General features: G+C 44.8%; 1 protein-coding gene across 3 annotated transcripts; it reads right to left on the reverse strand.

The window, feature by feature from the left end:
- Positions 1–1,419: 1,419 nt before the first annotated feature.
- Positions 1,420–22,860, reverse strand: LOC308170365 (peroxisomal succinyl-coenzyme A thioesterase-like). Of its 3 annotated transcripts, none has more exons than XM_080545145.1 (11): positions 22,805–22,860; positions 17,458–17,660; positions 14,380–14,479; positions 12,946–13,133; positions 12,468–12,625; positions 8,161–8,280; positions 7,665–7,747; positions 6,044–6,137; positions 5,545–5,625; positions 3,871–4,006; positions 1,420–2,056 (listed from the first exon to the last, which is right to left on the reverse strand). In XM_080545145.1, exons 1-11 carry the CDS (start codon positions 22,837–22,839, stop codon positions 1,926–1,928), a joined length of 1,329 nt encoding a protein of 442 aa, XP_080401271.1. In that variant the 5' UTR covers positions 22,840–22,860; the 3' UTR covers positions 1,420–1,925. The 3 variants fall into 3 exon arrangements, with proteins under 3 accessions (XP_080401271.1, XP_080401273.1, XP_080401272.1); XM_080545147.1 differs by lacking the exon at positions 22,805–22,860 and adding an exon at positions 22,531–22,569; XM_080545146.1 differs by lacking the exon at positions 22,805–22,860 and adding an exon at positions 22,425–22,558.
- Positions 22,861–23,919: the final 1,059 nt, after the last annotated feature.

A 23,919-nucleotide genomic window follows, 5' to 3' on the forward strand; every position in this document is an offset into this window, starting at 1 on the left:
ACAGAGGGAGGAGTCAGGGACACAGAGGGAGGAGTCAGGGACACAGAGGGAGGAGTCAGGGACACAGAGGGAGGAGTCAGGGACACAGAGGGAGGAGTCAGGGACACAGAGGGAGGAGTCAGGAGCACAGAGGGAGGAGTCAGGGACACAGAGGGAGGAGTCAGGAGCACAGAGGGAGGAGTCAGGAACACAGAGGGAGGAGTCAGGGACACAGAGGGAGGAGTCAGGAGCACAGAGGGAGGAGTCAGGGACACAGAGGGAGGAGTCAGGAGCACAGAGGGAGGAGTCAGGGACACAGAGGGAGGAGTCAGGAGCACAGAGGGAGGAGTCAGGGACACAGAGGGAGGAGTCAGGAACACAGAGGGAGGAGTCAGGGACACAGAGGGAGGAGTCAGGGACACAGAGGGAGGAGTCAGGAACACAGAGGGAGGAGTCAGGGACACAGAGGGAGGAGTCAGGAGCACAGAGGGAGGAGTCAGGAACACAGAGGGAGGAGTCAGGGACACAGAGGGAGGAGTCAGGAACACAGAGGGAGGAGTCAGGAGCACAGAGGGAGGAGTCAGGGACACAGAGGGAGGAGTCAGGGACACAGAGGGAGGAGTCAGGGACACAGAGGGAGGAGTCAGGGACACAGAGGGAGGAGTCAGGAGCACAGAGGGAGGAGTCAGGAGCACAGATAAATAAGGTTAAATAAACTGTAATCCAGCTCACAGCTTGTGTGAGTGACTCCCTTCTGGACAGCGGTACAGGGCCACCAGGTCAAAAACATCACAACACTTGAACAGTTTCTTCCCCAAAGCCCCAAATGTTCTTGCACTTAGTTGTACAGTATATGTATTCACTGGTATTGGTACTGTATATATTGTGTGTCTTGTTGTTGTATGTACTATAGCCTGTTCAGCATGGAGAATAAAGTTGAATTGAATTTGTCTTTTTCCAAAGGTATTATTCCACAGGAGCTAAAGGTTGATCAACAGGGAACTGCGTGAACGTTCTGTGTGGCTTAAAGCAAACACATCGTCTTTGAATGTAAAAAAAAAACTTTTTCTTTATTATTTAACAGTGTTAAAATAAGGACAGTAATAAGGATGTGGAGGTGATGGTTGATAACAACGTCGTTTCTTTAACCTCGTCTGTTAGACTAACTGACCACCGACTGGGCTGGAAACTTCAAATTAATACAATTTAAAAATGTAAAATCTAATATTGCCAGAAATATTATTAGTAGTAAAACTTGATATTGTCTAGATAAAAAAAAATCTCACTGATGTTGTATTATTCCCTGATTTACCCCTATATTATAATAATATATATATAATTATATAGATTAACAACATTGTTGAAGCAAAATATGTCAAACAGAGCAATAGAACACCAAAGACAGAATGACAGAAGTCCCACTCCTATAATATAGTAATATTATTAAAGGCCTTTATTTACAAGCTGCAGGGGCATCAAACTCTTAAGTTGACCTATGACCTCTTTCACACAGACACACATCCTGTAGAATACAGGAGATATCACACCATGCTCATTGAAAACAAGTAGTGTGTCACTAGGTCTGGGTTTCACTAGGTCTGGGTTTCACTAGGTCTGGGTTTCTGGAGGAAGAGATACCAAATAATGTCATCACATATTAGATCAGGATAAAACATTTTTATTATAGAGTCAGACCACAGCCTGGTCTACAGGTGTGATACAGGTCACAGGTGTGATACAGGTCACAGGTGTGATACAGGTCACAGGTCACAGGTGTGATACAGGTCACAGGTCACAGGTGTGGTACAGGTCACAGGTCACAGGTGTGAGACAGGTCACAGGTCACAGGTGTGAGACAGGTCACAGGTGTGAAGGCGCAGGGCTCTCAGGGCTGCGGTACAGGTGTGATACAGGTCACAGGTCACAGGTGTGATACAGGTCACAGGTCACAGGTGTGAAGGCGCAGGGCTCTCAGGGCTGCGGTACAGGTGTTCCTCCAGGAAGTCCAGCGTCTTCTGCCAGGAGTCTTCCTGAGCGTAACTGTGAGGCCGCGTCTCTCCTCCCCACAGAACCACCACTGCAACACAACAGCAGGGAGGACAAGACACCATGTTGTAACCATGTTTAGACACCATGTTGTAACCATGTTTAGACACCATGTTGTAACCATGTTTAGACACCATGTTGTAACCATGTTTAGACACCATGTTGTAACCATGTTTAGACACCATGTTGTAACCATGTTTAGACACCATGTTGTAACCATGTTTAGACACCATGTTGTTCAGTAAAAGGTGCAATCTGAGATTGACAACAAGCGGTAACCCACTTTATGATAATCCACAAAAGGGTTAGAAGGTTTAGAAGAAGGTCATAGAAGAAGGTTTTTCCTTCTACCAAAGGCCCCGGGCCTGAGCTGGATTACTCTTCCTGCTACGACTGGTGGACTGATGATTCACTTGCTTAGTCAAATGTATTGATTGTAAGTCGCTTTGGAATAAGGTGTCTGCTAAATGCCAAACATGTAAAAGGGTTAGGGTTAGGGGGCGCGGGGTTTAAGGGCGTCTCTGTTTTGCAGTAATGTGCTACTGCCAGCTGGGTTTACAGCCGGGGTGTAACTGCGCCCTCTGCGCATAACTAACTGAACAAACGAGCCCAGCGGCTTTGAGAAATATTCAGTAACGGCCAGGAGAAATGATGATGAAATGATGATGCAAGACAGCCTTGTTCAACGCAACGTCCAAGCAACTCAGAACCCTGTGACGTGCTGTCCTGTGTCTCTATAACTCTATAACACGGTCAGGAGTTCTTTACACCTCGTCAAACTCAGTTGGTTCCGACCAAGTAATTTGATTGGACAAGAGGCATTCCATGAGTGCCGATATACAGTATAACAGCACTGGGACTCTATGCATCAGTCCGAAATGACCGTTAATACAAAGTAGCTAGCCTGTAGATGTTTGGGTTCAGGTTACTAGGCAACAGTCCAGTTGCGGAACTATTTTTTGTTGACGGAGCCAAAATAAATGATTAAATAAACAACCAAATCATAATCTGTTGTCACTTATTACTGTTAACTAATAAATGGCGCTGTAGAACTGTTGTATAAAAGCAATATCACACTCGAGGTCGTGCTGTTATACTGAATATCAGCACGGCTGTGATTGATTGTGTGATATTGCTTAAATATATTATAGGTATTGTTATCACCACCACTCAGCCAACATGTGGGTCAATCAACAGTGAACAAAGCAGTTGATCACAACATCATGGCATTCAGGACATCCAGGTCCAATTAAGCAAAAAAAAAATCATAACCAGAGCCTGACTTCATGAACAGATACTGAACCCAGTAAACAAAGAGTCCAAAAGACGTCCTCAGGGAAGCCGGTGTAGGAGGAGAAAACCCTTACTATGACTATAAACAACCGTTGGCAGTACATGTTTCCCTGTCTTTGTCTCCTAGCTGTACCAAGGTCACAGGGAGGAGGAGGATGGTTCATAAAATGGAATGTGAGAGAGATAGGGAGAGGGGTTTGGCTAGAGAGGCTTGGCTAATTAACTTGTATTGTGCAAGGCTTGAATAAAGCACAGATGTATCAACTGGTTCCTACTCTCCTGTGCTCTGTCCTGATACACACTTATAAAGGTGATCAATGAATTCCTTACAACACCGGAATGTGGGTTCAGATGACGTCTTTCTAGGACGTCTTATGGACTACAGAATCGTCTTCTGTAGTCCTTAAGACGTCCTAAAGATGTCCTAGAAAGACGTCATCTGAACCCACATTCCGGCTTCCCTGAGGACGTCTTTCGGACTCTTTGTTTACTGGGAAAGACACACACACACACACACACACACACACACACACACACACACAGAGAACCTACGCTTCTGTTTAGCAGCCATGAAGTTGCTGGCGTGGACGTGGGGGCTGTAGGGCGGCTCTATCAGGTGGCCGGCGCCGGGGTAGGACAGGACGCTCAGCAGGCGGCTGTTACCCGCCGCCTCCATCATCTGCTGCATCTGAGGAGAAAAACAACACAACAGCTGTCAGCCCAATAGAGCTCTCAGGTCTTCTGCTAGCATATCAGCCCAGTAGAGCTCTCTGGTCTTCTGCTAGCATATCAGCCCAATAGAGCTCTCAGGTCTTCTGCTAGCATATCAGCCCAATAGAGCTCTCAGGTCTTCTGCTAGCATATCAGCCCAGTAGAGCTCTCTGGTCTTCTGCTAGCATATCAGCCCAATAGAGCTCTCAGGTCTTCTGCTAGCATATCAGCCCAATAGACCTCTCAGGTCTTCTGCTAGCTTATCAGCCCAATAGAGCTCTCAGGTCTTCTGCTAGCATATCAGCCCAATAGAGCTCTCAGGTCTTCTGCTAGCATATCAGCCCAATAGAGCTCTCAGGTCTTCTGCTAGCATATCAGCCCAATAGAGCTCTCAGGTCTTCTGCTAGCATATCAGCCTGATAGAGCTCTCAGGTCTTCTGCTAGCATACCAGCCCAGTAGAGCTCTCAGGTCTTCTGACGTTGGTTTTCTCTGTGTACCACATGTACAAAAGAAGAGATCTGGTGAGGCTGCATTCTCATTTTATGCTCCAGATTGTGTCTCACTGCCAGTTTACATTAGGGATGCAACCTCAGCACATATGTTCAAGTCACGACTAAAAACCCATCTGTTTAATATTGCATTTAAATGACTAAACCATTAAATTATGATTATATAATGATTGGAGCCCTTTGAGCTGCAACATTATACAAATAAAAGTTATTATTATATTATTATTATTATTATTATTATTATTATTTAACAAAGTCTAAGACATCAAAGACGTTTACCTTTTACTAAAGAAGCCTTCATGTTCTGCTAATGAGAAGGCACAGGGTCCCGTTCTGGCCAAAGAATAATGGCACATTGCACATAACGTATCAACCAAACTCAACTTAATGTCATGAGCTTCAACACGCTTTACAAACTGAAAAGATAGAGTAGTGATAATAAAAAGAAACCAAAAATAAAAGAAAGTATAGGGGTCTATTTAATTTAGATTACTAAATCTAAATCTAAGTGTCTTTGTAGGACAATCTACTCTGTATACTGTAATTACACCTAGATTTCGGGCAGAGAATAACATGACAAATTGGAAATATGTGCTTTAAAAGTAGTACTGTTGTGTCTGTGCTAAGAATATTCAATTTGAGTACCGTCCTACACCATATCTCTGTGTTACTATGTGAGGACGTCCTACACCATATCTCTGTGTTACTATGTGAGGACGTCCTACACCATATCTCTGTGTTACTATGTGAGGACGTCCTACTACACCATATCTGTGTGTTACTATGTGAGGACGTCTTACACCATATCTGTGTTACTATGTGAGGACGTCCTACACCATCTCTGTGTTACTATGTGAGGATGTCCTAAACCATATCTGTGTTACTATGTGAGGACGTCCTACAGCATATCTGTGTTACTATGTGAGGACGTCCTACTACACCATATCTGTGTTACTATGTGAGGGTGGACTGCAGTGGCAGACAGATGTGGACAGAGACACTCACGTCCTCTGCTGACTCGGCGGTCGGCCAGTTCTGGTCGTCCTCGCCTACGATCAGCAGGACAGGACAGCGGATTCGTCCCATCTGATGGAGACGCAGCAACAGAGGAGTAACGCTGACGTAAGTTCAGACGGGACAATGGACCTATCGCTAAGCCACGGCCCAAAATAGAATTTGTCCAATCATATCACAGCAAAAGTCACGACAGGCAGAAAACTCGGACAAACAACTCGCTAATATCTGATGGTGAAAAGCTTCTAGACGAAATATTCTTGTCATCTTTTTAAAAAAACATGTCTATTACTTGCTGTGGTGAATCAGAAATCAGAAATTTGCCAACTCCGGCCATTGTAAGTCATTGAATGTCATTCAGTCACCGTCAGTCAGTCAGTCACTGTCAGTGAAGCGTTGTTTGTTTGTCTGAGTTTTCAAAGGGGGCGTGGCTTAGCGATAGGTCAATTACACACTGTGTGGATCAGGCTCAGAAGGTCTTCCAGCTCACCTCCACCTTCTTGCTGGGGTCTGTAGGGATGGGCAGGAGCAGGTCCCGCCAGATCACCCTGCCCTCCTCATCATGGCGCGTCTTCCTCACGTTCCTGTAGAGACACAGACACATGACAGATATCGATATAGATATAGGTAGATATAGATAGAGATATAGATATAGGTAGAGACACAGACACATGACAGATATAGACATAGATAGATTGATTGATTGATTGAAAACTTTATTAGAAGATTTGCAGAAGTAGGTACATGAAAGTACATATTACATACAAGGTCAACTAAAAGGATAAAAACCCAAGAAAGCCACTGGCTTATTTCAATTGGGGTCCTTGACCTAGATATAGATATAGACATAGATAGATATAGATATAGATATAGGTATAGATATAGATATAGATATAGATAGAGATAGAGATATAGGTATAGATATAGATATAGATATAGATATAGGTATAGATATAGACATAGATAGATATAGATATAGATATAGATATAGATATAGGTATAGATATAGGTAGATATAGATAGAGATAGAGATATAGATATAGGTAGACACAGACACATGATAGATAGATATAGATATAGATATAGATATAGATATAGACATAGATATAGACATAGATAGATATAGATATAGATATAGATATAGATATAGATATAGACATAGATAGATATAGATATATGATAGATGTATGAAGCAGACCTGGGTTGAGAAGTAAGACTAAAGTAAATAGTAAAACGTTGTCAGTTTGGTGCAGGCTGGTCAGATGAGGCTGGTCAGATTTGCAGTTTTGGCACTATTCCATTGGATCCTTCATGCAGGGAAAAGTCATAGCACTAGGGCTGTTACGATTCGTCGACGTAATCGACTACGTCAATACGTCGACTTGCATAATGTGCGTCGTTTAAATAAGCAAAAAAAAAAGCAAAAAAAAAAGCAAAAATGAAATGGCCTATCACAGCAGTACGTCTGCAATGAACGAGCACCTCAAGCGAAAGCATCCTGGAGCTCTTTGTGAAGACAGCCACAAGATAGCACCACCGTAAGTCACCGTTGTATTTCTGTTCACTTTTCCGGCCGTGTATGAGTGAAAAATGGATAGCTACTAGCTAATGTTACACAAGCAATGTAGCTCACCACAGTTTGTATGTCTTGTCTTCTGGTGTTAGTAACGTTAGCTATGTAGCTGGCTAGCTACGGTAGCCTATTGTCATTGTGGTGCTCGCACCTACTGTACGTTATCTAGCTCGTAGCTCGCATGCTACGTTAGCATCAATTTAGCTAATCATAACATAGCAGCGAGAGTAACGTTAGCTAGCTATGTAGCTACTAGCTAGCTATGTGTTGTGGTGATGGACAGACTTCTAAATGGCCATGTTGGCATTCAAGTTGGCTAAACATAGCAGTGAGGTGGAAATTAAGGGGCCTACACATGATAATACATTTATTTAAATTTTATTTTCCGAACAGTAAAAAAAATATTGTTAAATTAGTCGTTAGACTAATCGACTAACCGAAAAATAATCGCTAGATTAATCGTTAGAAAAATAGTCGTTTGGGACAGCCCTACATAGCACATCTGTTATGTTATGAGGACAAAACCAGTGGTATGTACTTATTCATCTCTGCAAAGACATCAGCAATGGATCCTTTGACTGGCTGGACGTGACTGCCGCTCACACACACCAGACACCTGGGCTGAGGACAGGACAGGACAGGGACGTTACATCACACAGACAGACACCTGGGCTGAGGACAGGACAGGACAGGGACGTTACATCACACAGACAGACACCTGGGCTGAGGACAGGACAGGACAGGGACGTTACATCACACACACCAGACACCTGGGCTGAGGACAGGGAGGTTATATATAGTTATATAGTATATATATGTGCTTGACTCTGAATAAACATCAGTTTTTAAATAATACTGGCAGCACTCTCAAATAGAAACATAATGAATGCTTCAATGCATAACCAGCATTGTCACTGTGGACTCGTTTCTACAAGGTTACACATACCGACTCACACACACACACACACACACACACACACACACACACACAGTTTTTATTTCCAGCAGAACAGTGAGGTGTGACTCTGTCCTACCTGGATCACAGTTGAGTACGCAGCGATGCCCAGAGCTACTGAGGTTCCAAAGGACAGGCCCAGGATGGCCACCCTGCTCCCACACACCAGGGGGTGCTGTTTCAGAACAGAGAAGGCTGCCTGCAACACAACAAAACTACTAAGACACATAATCAAGTCTGGAGTTAACTACAAATCAATTTGTATGAGCACATTTTCCAACTTCATGTTATGATACAGGATATTGTATTCATGGATACAAAGCTTATTCAGTATAAAGTGATATTGCAAAAATAAACGTTTTACATTTTCTTTGAAGTATGACTGCCAAGAATCTTAAAGAAATATTGTCTCATTCCTACTTTGTATATGAATGGAAATGCTAGTGCATAACGCTCTAGTGCAGGGGTGGCCAACCAGTCGGAGACTAAGAGCCCAAAAAAATGGTTGGGGTACCAGAAAGAGCCACATCATACATGCAGGCTCACAAAAAGCTCACTAAAGCGCGGCATCCGAGAGGCCAAGGCAGACCACAGAGAGAAGATTGAGGAATGCTTCCTGAGCAACGACTCCAGGCGGATGTGGCAGGGGGTTCAGCACATGACAAACTTCAGAGCCAACAGGCTCACAGCCGCAGAGGACGACCCCCTGCTGGCGGAAAAGCTGAACTCCTTCTACGCCCGGTTCGACGAGGGGCGAACGGAGGTAACCACAACACAAACACCACTCTCTCCAGCTCTCAGCAGCCTCACCCTCACAGAGCATGAAGTGAGACGCGTGCTGAAGGCGGTGGACCCCAGGAAAGCCTCGGGGCCGGATGGCGTCCTGGGACGGGTGCTGAGGGACTGCACCGACCAGCTGGCCGGGGTTTTCACCAACATCTTCAACCAGTCCCTGTCCCAGGCCACCATCCCACCCTGCCTGAAAACCTCAACTATCATCCCAGTCCCGAAGAAAAGCACGGTGAGCTGCCTAAACGACTACCGCCCGGTGGCACTCACACCAATCATCATGAAGTGCTTCGAGAAACTAGTCCGGGCCCACATACTCACACGCCTCCCGCCCAACCTGGATCCATACCAGTTCGCCTACAGAGCCCACAGGTCCACAGAGGACGCCATCGCGACGACTCTCCACGCCACTCTATCCCACCTGGAGAGTGGAAACAGCTACGCGAGACTGCTCTTTGTGGACTTCAGCTCTGCCTTCAACACCATCCTTCCAGACAGGCTAGTGACCAAACTACTAGACCTGGGACTATCACACTCTATATGTGCATGGATCAAGGACTTCCTGACCGACCGCCCCCAGAGGGTGCGGGTGGGCTCCCACACCTCCACAGCCCTCAGACTCAGCACTGGGTCCCCCCAGGGCTGCGTGCTAAGCCCCATCCTCTACAACCTCTACACCTACGACTTCACCCCCGTCCACCCCAGCAACTCCATCGTAAAGTTTGCAGACGACACCACCGTGGTGGGCTGCATCTCGGGGGGGGACGAGGCGGCGTACAGGGATGAGGTAGAGCAGCTGAGCAAGCTGTGCAAGGTTAACAACCTGCTGCTGAACAAGTCAAAGACCCAGGAAATCATCGTGGACTTCAGGAGGAAAAAGTCTGAGGACGAACACTTTGCCCGGCTGCCCTCGAAAAGGCGGTACAGGACCATGGCCGCAAGGACAAACAGACTGAAGCACAGCTTCTACCCCAGGGCCATCCAGGCCCTGAACACAGCAAAGACCTAGGTTCTGGGCCCTGGACAGTCTGGACGGATTGATGGCAGCTGCTGGATTGAAAGAATTTGTAATGCTGAGGCACAAATATGTACATTTCAAGCCTGCAAACTGCGACACTTTAAATGAATGTGCAATAACACTATGTGCAATATGACAACCCTAGTCGTCTATCTGTACAGTATAGTATAGTGGATAGTGTACATAGCCTTTATTTATGTAAACCAGCTCCTTTCCCTTCTTGTTTTTTTTGTTTTTTTTTCTTTCCTAACACCAGGGGAGCCCCCCCTCCTACATTTCATTGTTTGGTACCTGTACTATAGCAATGACAATAAAGACCATTCATTCATTCAAAAGCTCTCACTCTCACACACACACACACACGCAATACATTTCCAAATGGCTATGAGACCAGTGTTGTCATTTCAGCAAAGGCCAAGGTATGGCAAGGTCTGAGTGGGGGGGTTTCCCCCCCTTGGTGGATTTTTTTTGCCAAATCAGTTGTGCAATAGTCAATTTCGGTGAGTTGTTTCTATACAATTGACTTATATGACATTAAGGTAATGAATAAAGGAGACAACTACAGTATGTAGGTGGTAATCTACATCTTTCCTAGCAGGCAGACTGGTTCAATCTCCTTAGAAACAAAACATTACAGATTTAGCTATTCTCAACTCTAAATTAACTGCACGGTTAAAACACTAGTATTGTGAGACCTCACCTGTGTCCCTGTCCCTGTCACCTGTTTAGACCTCACCTGTGTCCCTGTACTTGTCTCTGCTGCCCTTTGACCAAAAAAGGTCTTTATGTCCATTTTCCTTTTTTCCCCTGGCATATTTTTGTTACAGCTCACCTACTAAAAGTGAGACGATTGACAATATCAAAACATGCCTGCACACACATATAACTTACACACAAGTTAGTTTTACTGGCCCCAATTTGGTACAATTATTACTGAAATTATTGAGAATAGAGACATTGTTGACATACGTAAACTAGCTGTTGTAATCTTTAATGTTTGCTAACTAGCTTGTTAGAGTTAGCTTCACAATCGCGGGTGACGTTAGGTCCGTTTTTTCACAAAAATAACATTAGAACATGTTTGACAGAACATGACATGAACTTGTTCATTAATATATTACATTTGAACCAACAGTATTATGGCGTTTATACAGTTTGTTTAACCCACCTGAATGAACGAGAATCGTGGACAAGATTTTAACATTAACGTTACTCGTGGCTTGTTTATTGAGGAACCGATGTCGCTCCACCAGTGTTGCCAGATTGGGCTACTTTTGGTCACACTGGACGGGTGGATTCGGCAGCTTTTAGACTGGTTGGGCTGGAAATTGTCAAATCCCGTCTGGCAACCCTGCGCTCCACTACATCGCCTGGCTGGTGGGGTGAGATGGAGCCGGGAGGATGTTGAGTTACCGTTGTGTGGATAAAATCACCAACATGACACAACGTGATTCAGATTACATTTTCTGGGGATTTTTTTTATTTTTGAATCCAGGTATGGCGAGTGCCATATATTGCCATACCAAAACAATGTCTATCGAGACACAGAGAGTGAGCCACGCACTTTTAATGAATGGATTGAAGAGCCGCACACAGACAGGCAAAGAGCCACATGCGCAGGGGTGCACATAACTGGTGCGCCAGTGCGCATGCGTCGCCAAAATGCATGCTGCGCGGCAGATCAGCCGCATGAAGGCGCTCTTGCGCACCAACAGCTGGAACCGCTGGGAGAGGAATTTACTTACTGCATAAGTAAATGCTTAGGCTGTAACTTTTTGTTGAAAAGTTGATTTCAGTGTTTACAGAACAGAGCAGTGCTTAAAGAGATGTCCGTTTATTTCAGTGTGTTTAAAGAACAGACATTCAGTTAGTGCTTAAAGAGATGTCAGTTGATTTCATTGTGTTTAAAGGAGTCTGACAGACTTTCATGCTTAAAGAGCAGTCATTTGATTTCGCATTTGTTTCGCACACAATCATTTGTTCGTTCATCTTTATTTATGAATAAATGTCTTTTTCATCCATCCTGTGGGACGGGTCGTGACTCGCGAGCTCGGGGAGCACCAAGCAGCATCCCTAGGTGCTCCTCTGAGCACTGGCCCCAAAAAGTTATGTGCACCCCTGCACATGCGGCTCGCGAGCCGCGGGTTGGCCACCCCTGCTCTAGTGCATAAGGTTAGGGTTAGGGTCAAACACCAAGACAAATGAGACATTGTACTGCACAACACTAAAGAGTTTAAATTCAGTGTGTAGGACCATGAATTGTTTGATGAAAAGGTGAATGAGCCTTTAAACAGGGATAGTAAACGTAGCAGCTTCTCCCTACACCCACCCAGAGAGTACAGGACACCTCAGCCTTGACCTGTCCTCCGTAAGCAACACATCTGGACAACTCAAGGCTGTAAAAGCGGCTTCTACAATTGTACTAAAGTATTCTGAACCCGACAACATCTGAATTGAGGGTTAGGGTTATTGTGACCCATCTTACACATTAGGAGAAGCCTGATGAATATACAACTATGGTTATAACTGCACTGAGGTATCAGTCAAAACAGACTTAGACGAACAAAAGCTCTTGGTACCTCAAAGTACTCTGGCCCCACGTGAGTGTCGGAGCCGGGCGTGATGTACTCCAGGGCCAGGGAGACGTAGCCGTGGGACGCCAGGAGGGCGGAGCGGTACTCCACCAGCCCCCCGCCCCCCCCCCACAGGTCCAGCAGCGCGGGGAAGGGCCCGGGGCCTGAGGAAGGTAAACATCACGGTCAGAGTCGTTTAGGGACAGGCCTGAAGAACCGATACTAAACATGTATGCACATCTCATGAAGTATTTGCAGCCCCAGTACCCGCTAATGGGTTAACCGAGCAGCCTCGCACCTAACGCTAGCTAGCTTCCAACTATTCATAGCATAAACGTTGGTAAAGGTCATGAACATCACAGTATTGGCAGGGGGAAAGAACCGTGCCATGGTACCTGGGGGCAGGAAGAGGGTCCCTGTGACATGATGATGTCATACCTGGAGGCAGGATGATGTCATACCTGGAGGCAGGATGATGTCATACCTGGAGGCAGGAACAGCGTCCCTGTCACGCCCTCTGTGACCTCCACCCTGCGCACCCCGGGGGCCGTGTACCATCGCTCCACCACCGCCCCGGCCAGCGCTGCCTGACCCCTGAACCCCCCGGCCAGGTGACCCCGGTACACAGACAGCTGCACCAGCAGGGCCGTCTGCACGTCCTTCTTCCTCAGCCTGAGGTGACGGGAGAGAGGAGAGAGGGTTTACTTTACTAAGGTGACAGGAGAGAGGAGAGAGGGTTTACTTTACTGAGGTGACGGGAGAGGAGAGAGGGTTTACTTTACTGAGGTGACAGCAGAGAGGAGAGGGTTTACTTTACTGAGGTGACAGCAGAGAGGAGAGGGTTTACTTTACTGAGGTGACAGCAGAGAGGAGAGGGTTTACTTTACTGAGGTGACAGCAGAGAGGAGAGGGTTTACTTTACTGAGGTGACAGCAGAGAGGAGAGGGTTTACTTTACTGAGGTGACAGCAGAGAGGAGAGGGTTTACTTTACTGAGGTGACAGGAGAGAGGAGAGGGTTTACTTTACTGAGGTGACAGCAGAGAGGAGAGGGTTTACTTTACTGAGGTGACAGCAGAGAGGAGAGGGTTTACTTTACTGAGGTGACAGCAGAGAGGAGAGGGTTTACTTTACTGAGGTGACAGCAGAGAGGAGAGGGTTTACTTTACTGAGGTGACAGGAGAGAGGAGAGGGTTTACTTTACTGAGGTGACAGCAGAGAGGAGAGGGTTTACTTTACTGAGGTGACAGCAGAGAGGAGAGGGTTTACTTTACTGAGGTGACAGCAGAGAGGAGAGGGTTTACTTTACTGAGGTGACAGCAGAGAGGAGAGGGTTTACTTTACTGAGGTGACAGCAGAGAGGAGAGGGTTTACTTTACTGAGGTGACAGCAGAGAGGAGAGGGTTTACTTTACTGAGGTGACAGCAGAGAGGAGAGAGGGTTTACTTTACTGAGGTGACAGCAGAGAGGAGAGGGTTTACTTTACTGAGGTGACAGCAGAGAGGAGAGGGTTTACTTTACTGAGGTGACAGCAGAGAGGAGAGAGGGTTTACACCCCCTAGCTGTGCCGATATCCACCATATACCACGGCTTCTCGTTCCATAACGCTTTTATACAACGGTTACCACATTTATCTATCAATATCAATAGGAGAAACGTTTAATTAATGTGTTTTAATGGAACTATGTTTTATTGCGAGTGTATTCATCCGCTGAACAGTTGTAGTAGAGTAATATGAAAAGATGTGTCAACATTCCATTTAGCCGTGCGTCATGGATATCGGCACGGCTGGAACGCAAACTGACCAATAGAGACAATGGACCAAACTGACCAATAGAGACAATGGTCCAAACTGACCAATAGAGACAATGGAGCGGGTCGATGCGTTGTATAAAGTTCTATAAAGCTATGAGAGTTTACCTGAGCCCAGTCCTGCTGCCAGGTACGGGCCTCATGCTCCACAGCAGACCCATGGGCTCCACACCTTCATACGTCCCTCCCAGGCTGACATCACTGGAAACTACAGACGTGAAACACACGGACACATTAGGGGAGGTCATAATAGTAATAATAATAATAATAATGCATTTGATTTGTATTGCACTTTTCATTCAAAAGAATCTCAGAGTGCTACAGAGTTTAAAAAAAACACAGCCTAAAAACATAATAAGTTAAAAACAAAAACAGCCTAAAAACATAATAACTTAGTAAAAAGTTAAAACATAAACATTAAAAAAACCACTAAATAAATCACAAGAATGAACACGGGTTCAACAGTCAAAGGCCTGTCAAGTGTGGATCAGAAACGACCTTGTCATTGTACTGATGACAGCTGTAGTGCTGCAAGCAAACCTGAAATATTTACTTCAACTCTCCTCCTTCAAACCCCTCAAACAGAGCCTAACGTTGGGCCAAACGTATACCGTCTACCAGCCCTGCAGCGTTACTGACGTAGTGGCTCATACGTACCGTCCACCAGCCCTGCAGCGTTAAGGCCGATTTAAGCTTCTGCGTCGAATTTACGCGCGTCTACACCGTAGCCTACGTAAGGGGTGTCCAAGTTTATAGTTCGACGTTGGTCGGTGTACTCATAGCGGCATAATAGCGATCAAAAAACGTATTTTTGTTATGCTTGTTGTAAAGAAAATGTCTATAATGCATTGAAATTACAGTAAACTAAGATAATACGATGGTTATCATAATTTTTCAAATCTTTATTAATAAGTAATTACAGAAAAAGTAAATGACATTTCTGTCATGGCTTCCGCATTTTGGCCGACGAGAGAGTCGGAATCTTGTCGGAATCATGTGCTACCAAGCGGACCAATCACAGAGCTTACGGTTGCGTAGAAACTGACGCGTAGTTACATTTTTGGAGAGGTGCGCGTTAATCGACGGCGTAGATTTTACGCAGAAGCTTAAATCGGCCTTTACTGACGTAGTGGCCATACGTACCGTCTACCAGCCCTGCAGCGTTACTGACGTAGTGAACATACGTACCGTCCACCAGCCCTGCAGCGTTACTGACGTAGTGACCAAACGTACCGTCTACCAGCCCTGCAGCGTTACTGACGTAGTGAACTAGGGCTGGGCAAACGATCAACATTTTTTTTTCGATAATCGTAACGAATTAACGATCAATTATCGATTAATCAATAAGCTTTTTTTTCATAAAAAAAAAAATATATAAAAAAAAATAATAGGGCAGAAATAACAAGCATGTTTTCCTTGGGGAAAAAACTTTATTTGTGTTGCTATTGCAGAATTGCACAATGCACACATTCATTCATTCACATTAACTAGACACTACAGTCAGATAACAATCCTCTTAAACAAGGCAGTGAGTAGCCTAAATTGTTTAACTTAAAAACACATTTTACATTATAAATAAAAATATAGAAAATAAGTAACTCACCATAGGAGCAGTAAAAAAACAGTTACTCACAAATAGGAGGATGACTGAAAACGTTAGTGTCCTTAAGAGCGTCCAGCTTAACTTAAATTTAAACTCCAGCGAGAGACTGTAGGCGTTGTGCATCACACCTCCCGCGTATAAGATGAGGCATGATGGAGGGCTGAGAAGTACAAGGTAGCGAAGGAGCAGTCAGGGTCGGGTGTACGGCTTGCAGGTGGTATTTCATCGGGGTCATCGTCGTATTATATTTATAGGTCACTGCGCAGTGTTTGCAATGAACAAGGTCGCCTTTCAGATCAAAATGCTCCCACACCAAGCTTCGTTTACTGGAGGTCAGGTTACACTAACGTACGGGAACTTCCGTCATGCCGTACTGCGTTGTGAAATTCAATGCGAAGGCAAATGCAAAGTTCATTTCTCACACATAACGTGGACAAACTAATTTCCATTATTATTATTATTATAAAATAAAATAAAAAAAATATTTAAAAAAAACGATTATCGAGCAAAATATTTTGTGATCGACCAAGACCTTATCGATCAATTAATCGATCATCGATCATTGATGCCCACCCCTATAGTGAACATACGTACCGTCCACCAGCCCTGCAGCGTTACTGACGTAGTGAACATACGTACCGTCTACCAGCCCGGCAGCGTTACTGACGTAGTGACCATACGTACCGTCTACCAGCCCGGCAGCGTTACTGACGTAGTGAACATACGTACCGTCTACCAGCCCTGCAGCGTTACTGACGTAGTGAACATACGTACCGTCTACCAGGCCCATACGTACCGTCTACCAGCCCTGCAGCGTTACTGACGTAGTGAACATACGTACCGTCTACCAGGCCTGCAGCGTTACTGACGTAGTGAACATACGTACCGTCTACCAGCCCGGCAGCGTTACTGACGTAGTGACCATACGTACCGTCCACCAGGCCCATACGTACCGTCTACCAGCCCTGCAGCGTTACTGACGTAGTGAACATACGTACCGTCTACCAGGCCTGCAGCGTTACTGACGTAGTGAACATACGTACCGTCTACCAGGCCTGCAGCGTTACTGACGTAGTGAACATACGTACCGTCTACCAGGCCTGCAGCGTTACTGACGTAGTGGCCATACGTACCGTCCACCAGCCCTGCAGCGTTACTGACGTAGTGAACATACGTACCGTCTACCAGGCCAGCAGCGTTACTGACGTAGTGGCCATACGTACCGTCCACCAGCCCTGCAGCGTTACTGACGTAGTGAACATACGTACCGTCCACCAGCCCTGCAGCGTTACTGACGTAGTGAACATACGTACCGTCTACCAGGCCTGCAGCTTTACTGACGTAGTGAACATACGTACCGTCTACCAGGCCTGCAGCGTTACTGACGTAGTGAACATACGTACCGTCTACCAGGCCTGCAGCGTTACTGACGTAGTGAACATACGTACCGTCTACCAGCCCTGCAGCGTTACTGACGTAGTGAACATACGTACCGTCTACCAGGCCTGCAGCGTTACTGACGTAGTGAACATACGTACCGTCTACCAGCCCGGCAGCGTTACTGACGTAGTGAACATACGTACCGTCTACCAGCCCGGCAGCGTTACTGACGTAGTGACCATACGCCTCCCAGTAGTCTTGGTCGTCTGAGTGGACCAGCGCGTGCAGGGTGACCTGCTGACCCGGGGTCAGGCTCTGGACCAGCACGCGGACCCGCTCATCCACCAGGCCTCTGGCCGGGCGCACCACCAGCACCGGGCCGGGAGCTCTGCCTCGCTCTGACATCCTGGAGACACAGACACAGACACAGACACAGACAGAGACACAGACACACACAGAGACAGAGACAGAGACACAGACACAGACAGAGACACAGACAGACACAGACAGAGACACAGACACAGACACACAGACACAGACACACAGACAGAGACACAGACACGGAGACACACCAAACTATAGATGATCTAGTCTGACAGCTTCTTTAAACAAGACAACTAAGACTGTAGCCTTTTTGATTGATTGATTGAAAACTGTATTAGAAGATTTGCAGAAGTAGGTACATGAAAGTACATATTACATACAAGGTCAACTAACAGGATAAAAACCCAAGAAAGCCACTGGCTTATTTCAATTGGGGTCCTTGATTCTCAATTCATCGTTACATGTAAGACAGACAAAAAAAACTAGTACTATCTACAAGATAATACAGACAAATAACTAGTACTATCTACAAGATAAACATACATCCATCATGGGAAGAACAATACAACAAAACATAAGGTATGTACAGCGGGTAGGACAGGTGGGGACATACACCACAGGTGAGGGCGGGGGACAAAACACAAAGTATGTACAGTGGGTAGTTCGGGTCTTTTAATTTGATTTTTGATTTAGAGGGTCCAGTTACGGATTGCAGCCTCCTGTAAATGTTTTTTGAGAGTGGTTTTGAAGGTGGGCAGTGTTTTGCACTCCTTTAAGATTATAGGAAGGGCGTTCCACATTTTTACTGCATAGTTTGCAAACGAGTTTAACCCCTTGTTTGTGGTGCAACGCGGTTGAACGTGGTTCGTGGAGCTTCCTCTGGTATTGTATGTGTGGACGTTGTTCACTTTTTGGAAGTATGTTGACAGGTACTTGGGTGTCTTTGTGGTGTAGCGTATCTTGAAGACCAGGCCCAGTGCAAGCTGCTGCACTCTGTCAACTACTCGTAGCCAATCAAGGCTCAAAAAATGAGCAGCGGTTAGATGTGTCCTAGGGTTGAGGCCTAGCAGAAGCCTAACCAGTTTATTTTGGGCTGTCTGGAGTCTTGTTGTTTGGGCCTTTGTGGTTCTATAGTACCATGATGTTACGGCATAGTCGAAGTGACATTGAATGAGAGCTCCTGATAGGGTCCTCAGTGTGTTTTTACTGACAAGTGAGGATATCCTGTACAATAATCTAGTTCTATGGTTAACTTTTTTGATTACTTTTGCTGCCATTTTATCTCCGGAAAGATTTGCCTCTAAGATGGAGCCCAGGTATGTAATATCCTCTTTTCTTGTGATAGTAATGTTACCCACTTTTATTTTGTAATTTACAGCCTTTCTGAGTTTAGATGGGGATCCGTATAGGATGGTTTCAGTTTTACCTAGGTGTATTGATAGTTTATTGTCAGCTAGCCAGATGCAGATTCTACTCAGTTCAGTGCTTAGCGCTTTTTCCACCTGCAATATGTCCCTGTCAGAGACCAGCAGAGCCGAGTCATCCGCGAACAGGAACAAATTGCAATCACATGCTGATGACATGTCATTCACATATATTAGGAACAGTAAAGGTCCCAATATGCTTCCTTGTGGAACGCCGCAGGTCACTGGGAGGGGGGGGGACAGTGTTCCGTTCACACTAACCACCTGTTCCCTCCCCTCTAAGTAGGATTGCATCCAGCTCACCGATGTTCTATCGAACCCAATTGCTTTCAGTTTATCTAACAATATGTGGTGATCTACTGTGTCGAAGGCCTTCTGGAGGTCCAGCATGACCATGCCGCAGTACTTGCCCGAGTCCACCTCATGGTTGATGTGGTCGTTCAAATAGAGAAGGCATGTGTCAGTGGAATGGGATGTTCTGAATCCTGATTGAAATTCATACATCAGATTTTTTTCGGTAAGGTACCTATCAACCTGTTCATAAACTATTTTTTCCATAAGTTTCGAGATGGAATTAAGAATAGAAACAGGTCGGTAGTTGCCTGGGTCTAATTTGCTTCCTTTTTTATACAGTGGGGTTACCCTTGCTATTTTAAAGTCAAGGGGGACGTGTCCCTGTTTGATGGAGAGGTTTATTATGTGGGTGATGATTGGGGTAATGGAGGCAGCTGAGTCTTTTAGAAATCTGGCTGGAATATTGTCATGGCCCGTGGCCTTTTCTGAGTGTAGAGCGCCCAGTTTTTTAAACACCTCATCGTTTGACACCATGGAGAGTTTAAAATCATCTTTGCGTACACCCAGTTTATTGTAGAACGCATGGATGTGCTCTACACCATAACGCCCTGAGTGGGGTGGTAGATTGTTAACTAATTTAGTGGCTATGGTTGTAAAGAAAGTGTTTAAGCACTTAGCCACATCCAGCTTGTCTGTAAAGAGAGAATCTCCAGATTTTATGCTGATGTTTGTAGACCTGGTTTTGAGTTTTTGACTGCAACCTAGTTGGCTATTAAGTAGCTTCCAAAGGTCACGTGGTTTGTTTAAGTTTTCTTCGATTTTGTTATCGAGGTATTTTTTCTTAGCAGATTTGGTCATGGTAATTACCTGATTGCATAGTTTGTTGCATTGTTTTTTAATTTTCTCAAAGTGGTTTTTGAGATCTTCGTTTAAGTGTTTCACTCATTTTGATTTGCATTTTTGAACTTCAGAGCATTTTAGGTCTCTGACTTTCATAGCATTTAGAATGTCCGAATTCATCCATGGTTCCGATCGGGCTTTAACCCTGGTGGTTCTCATGGGGGCTATACTGTCAATAATATTTAGGAATTTGGTTTTGAAACCTAGCCATGCCTCCTCAACCTGTGTGCTTTTTAGTTCATCTAACCAGTCTTGATTCTCCAGTTTATGGTTTAAGGCCTCACTAGAATAGGATTTAAGGGATCTAGTGGTTACAGTTTTATGACCGCCAGCCTTGGGTTTATGCTTTTTACGAGTGCAAAAGATCATGTAATGATCACTTAGCCCACATACAATAACCCAGTGGTGTAGTCTACGTGATACGCAGGACTACGCCGTATACCCACTAGGAAAGGACAAGGATTTGCGTATACCCACTAAAAAATGCGCGAGGATACGTAACGGCGTACATTCACCCCGTCTGTGTTACGAAGCACTTACTTCGAACTTTCTGACATGTTTGTTATCGCATAACCAGTCGTTCAGAATGCTAGTCTCAGTATTTCCCCTATAGAGCCTTGGGGTGGGCGGGCCGCGAATTTGCGAAACCTAGGATGGTAGGGGGAGGCAGGGCACGAGTCTCGCCAGCCAATGAGGGGGCAATGAGGGAGTGCTTCGCCAACCAATCAGGTAGCGGTATTGCCCTGCCTCCCCTTACCATCCTAGGTTTCGCAAATTCGCGGGCGGGTCAGACCTCCACACACAGCTTCGTGCCGCTGGAGAGAATGGTTTTTGTTTTTGTTTTGTGTGAGAGAGTTTTTGCAGGGTGAAAGCTCTGTAGATGAAAGTAAGCAAGTTGAAACGTTAGCAAATATAATTACTGTGTTCTGACAGAGAAGGTTGGTAACTTCAAATTAGTCGTTATTATTGTGATTAGAAAGTGTCTGATTATAGTTTCATGGTGTGAATAATAGTGTCAAATAACTAGCAAGCTAACTAGCTTAGAGGTGATGAGATGAGCTAGTCTGCTGCACACATGCCAGCTAAAGAGCTAACTGGAGGCACTTTATTATTTTACTTAAAGTAGATATACTATCTTTCTTATTCTGCTAGAATTGGGCTTTATGGTAATACCATAATCGTATATTTACAGTACATGGACAGTGGATTGAAGCATTGGAACAAACCCTCACTCATTGGAAATGTCTGTTTTTTGTAGTTGGACATACGATTTTCTTACAGGTGAGAGAGTAAGTAAAGACAGTATCTGACTGCATTGCCCACAGCAACCCAATATTCAATTAGAATGATGTTATGATTTGATATGAATTCAATTTATACCTCTTATTAAATTATAAATACTCTGGTTGTTATGTTTGCCTTTTGGTTGACAGCAAAAGAGGGAGAGAGGAGGATAGAGAGGGAGAGGAGGAGAGAGAGCAGGATGGAGTCAGCACACCAGAGAGAGAGAGCAAGAACCAGGTGAGAAAGTGGACATGTAGTCAAGACCACATAAGTAGCCTTGAGAACCGATGGTTCTCGAGCCTAACGGCCCTTAGGGGGCAGGAGCCTATCTCCTGTTTCTGTAGCGTGAGGCAGCTTGATGTACAAGTACAGTCCATGCCCCCCCCCCCCAGGGCAGCAAACACCGGTGTAGATGCATACTGTATGCATAAGTGAGTGTGGTGGTGCTTATGGGGTGTCGCTACGGGACAGGTGTCGCTCTGACTGGGGCAAAATCACAGTATACCCACTAGAAAAAACTAGACTACACCACTGCAATAACCCCACTCTTGGAGATTTTGGACTCATCCGATGTTAGAATGAGATCTATGGTGGTTTGAGTAGAAATACACACCCTAGTGGGTTTGGTAATTTGTTGGCGGAGACCGTGTAATTCAGAAAACCTAGTGAAGGATTTGAAGACGGATGCTTCATTTCTGAGCATGTCCGTGTTCAAATCCCCAATAAGAATCTTTTCCACACAGTCAACGTCATCCAAGCACCCCTCAAGAATATCATAGAAATCATTCTGATCGGGAGGTCTGTAGATAGTACCAACCAGCACCGGTTTTGCTTTGTTAAAGATAATTTCAACCCAAACAGATTCTAATTCGTCACGATTCAGGTCATACCGGGTGTTAAATATAATATCGTTGTGAATGTACATGCAGACACCACCCCCATACCTGTTCCTGTCGTTTCTGATGACTGAATAGTTTACTATTTCAATCTCTTCAATCTCCTTACTATGTTTATCTTCAATGAGTTTAGTCTAGTTCTAAAGTGACCCACCTGTTACTGTCTGTTTACTCCAAATGAGCTGGACGGAGATCTAACGGAGTTCACTTGGTTGGTGTCAAAGTTTGCAGAGGCTCAAAGTCCAGAGAAGAAGCTGCCTCGTCCACATGTCAGATACTGTCATACTGTGTTGCATAAGACAGTTCGAACTTCGCAGCATGTAGTAACAATATCACAGTTTAGTAACTGATCGTTGTATTACACAACATCCCAACATGTCTCACTTATGGTGCAAGTAACAGACAGTAGCGGACAGTAGTCTACTTACCACAACTTTGGTGCAACTGTTCCGCGTTTTAACATCCGTTAAAGCGAGGCTGTGCAGGTTTCAGGAGGAACTCTAAACATCATATCGACCACTAGAGGGCGCAGTTTGTCTAACAACCATAGTACAGACATTATACAATATGACCTCATGGATATGTCCTTCATAACATATCAACTGTCCTAGTCTCATGGATATGTCCTTCATAACATATCAACTGTCCTAGTCTCATGGATATGTCCTTCATAACATATCAACTGTCCTAGTCTCATGGAAATGTCCTTCATAACATATCAACTGTTCTAGTCTCATGGATATGTCCTTCATAACATATCAACTGTCCTAGTCTCATGGATATGTCCTTCATAACATATCAACTGTCCTAGTCTCATGGATATGTCCTTCATAACATAGCAAAAGTCTTAAGAAATACAAGTGGTGGAAAGTATTGAAAAATACTGAAATAGTTAATATACTGTACTGTAGATAGATGCTCTGCACAGAGGAGTTACTGGAGATGTTGATTCATTCATTGTGTTCTAGGCCTAGTCATTTGCTGGTGGTTACACACAGCTTCATTTACAGACAGCTGGTGTTTTATTGGTGTATTAATCATTGATAAATAACTCTAGCTCTGGTTCAGAATGGTGTGATGATAGTCATATAGTCATATTGTATTTAACCTTTATTCATTTGTTTGTATATGTAATATCTGGGATGAGACGGCATGGGATTCCTTTCTAAATCAGTACAGAGATGATATGATAGGGAACAATAAATGTTTATTTGTTATTTGTAAGTGTATAATTTACTAAACACTACCCATCTTCCGTCGTAGACTGAAGACCCATCTCTTCAGGTTACATCTTAACTGCTCCTCCTGAGACATCTTCTGACCCTCACCACTACGTCTCCTAAAGACACCCGCTTTCCCCTCTACTGTGTCCCTAAGAACTTCTATTGCCCCCCTTGTACTGTTTCTCAGTTTCTCCAGTAATATAAAAAAATAAAAAATAAAAAAGTTTTAGTAGAAGGCGATAATAGGGAGAAGGTTTTTCCTTCTATCAGTGGCCCCGGGCCCGAGCTAGAGTACTCTTCCTGCAACGAATGGTGGACTG

This window comes from Nansenia antarctica (genome assembly GCF_963989245.1).
Source record: "Nansenia antarctica genome assembly, chromosome: 14".
NCBI classification, from domain to species: Eukaryota; Metazoa; Chordata; class Actinopteri; order Argentiniformes; family Microstomatidae; genus Nansenia; species Nansenia antarctica.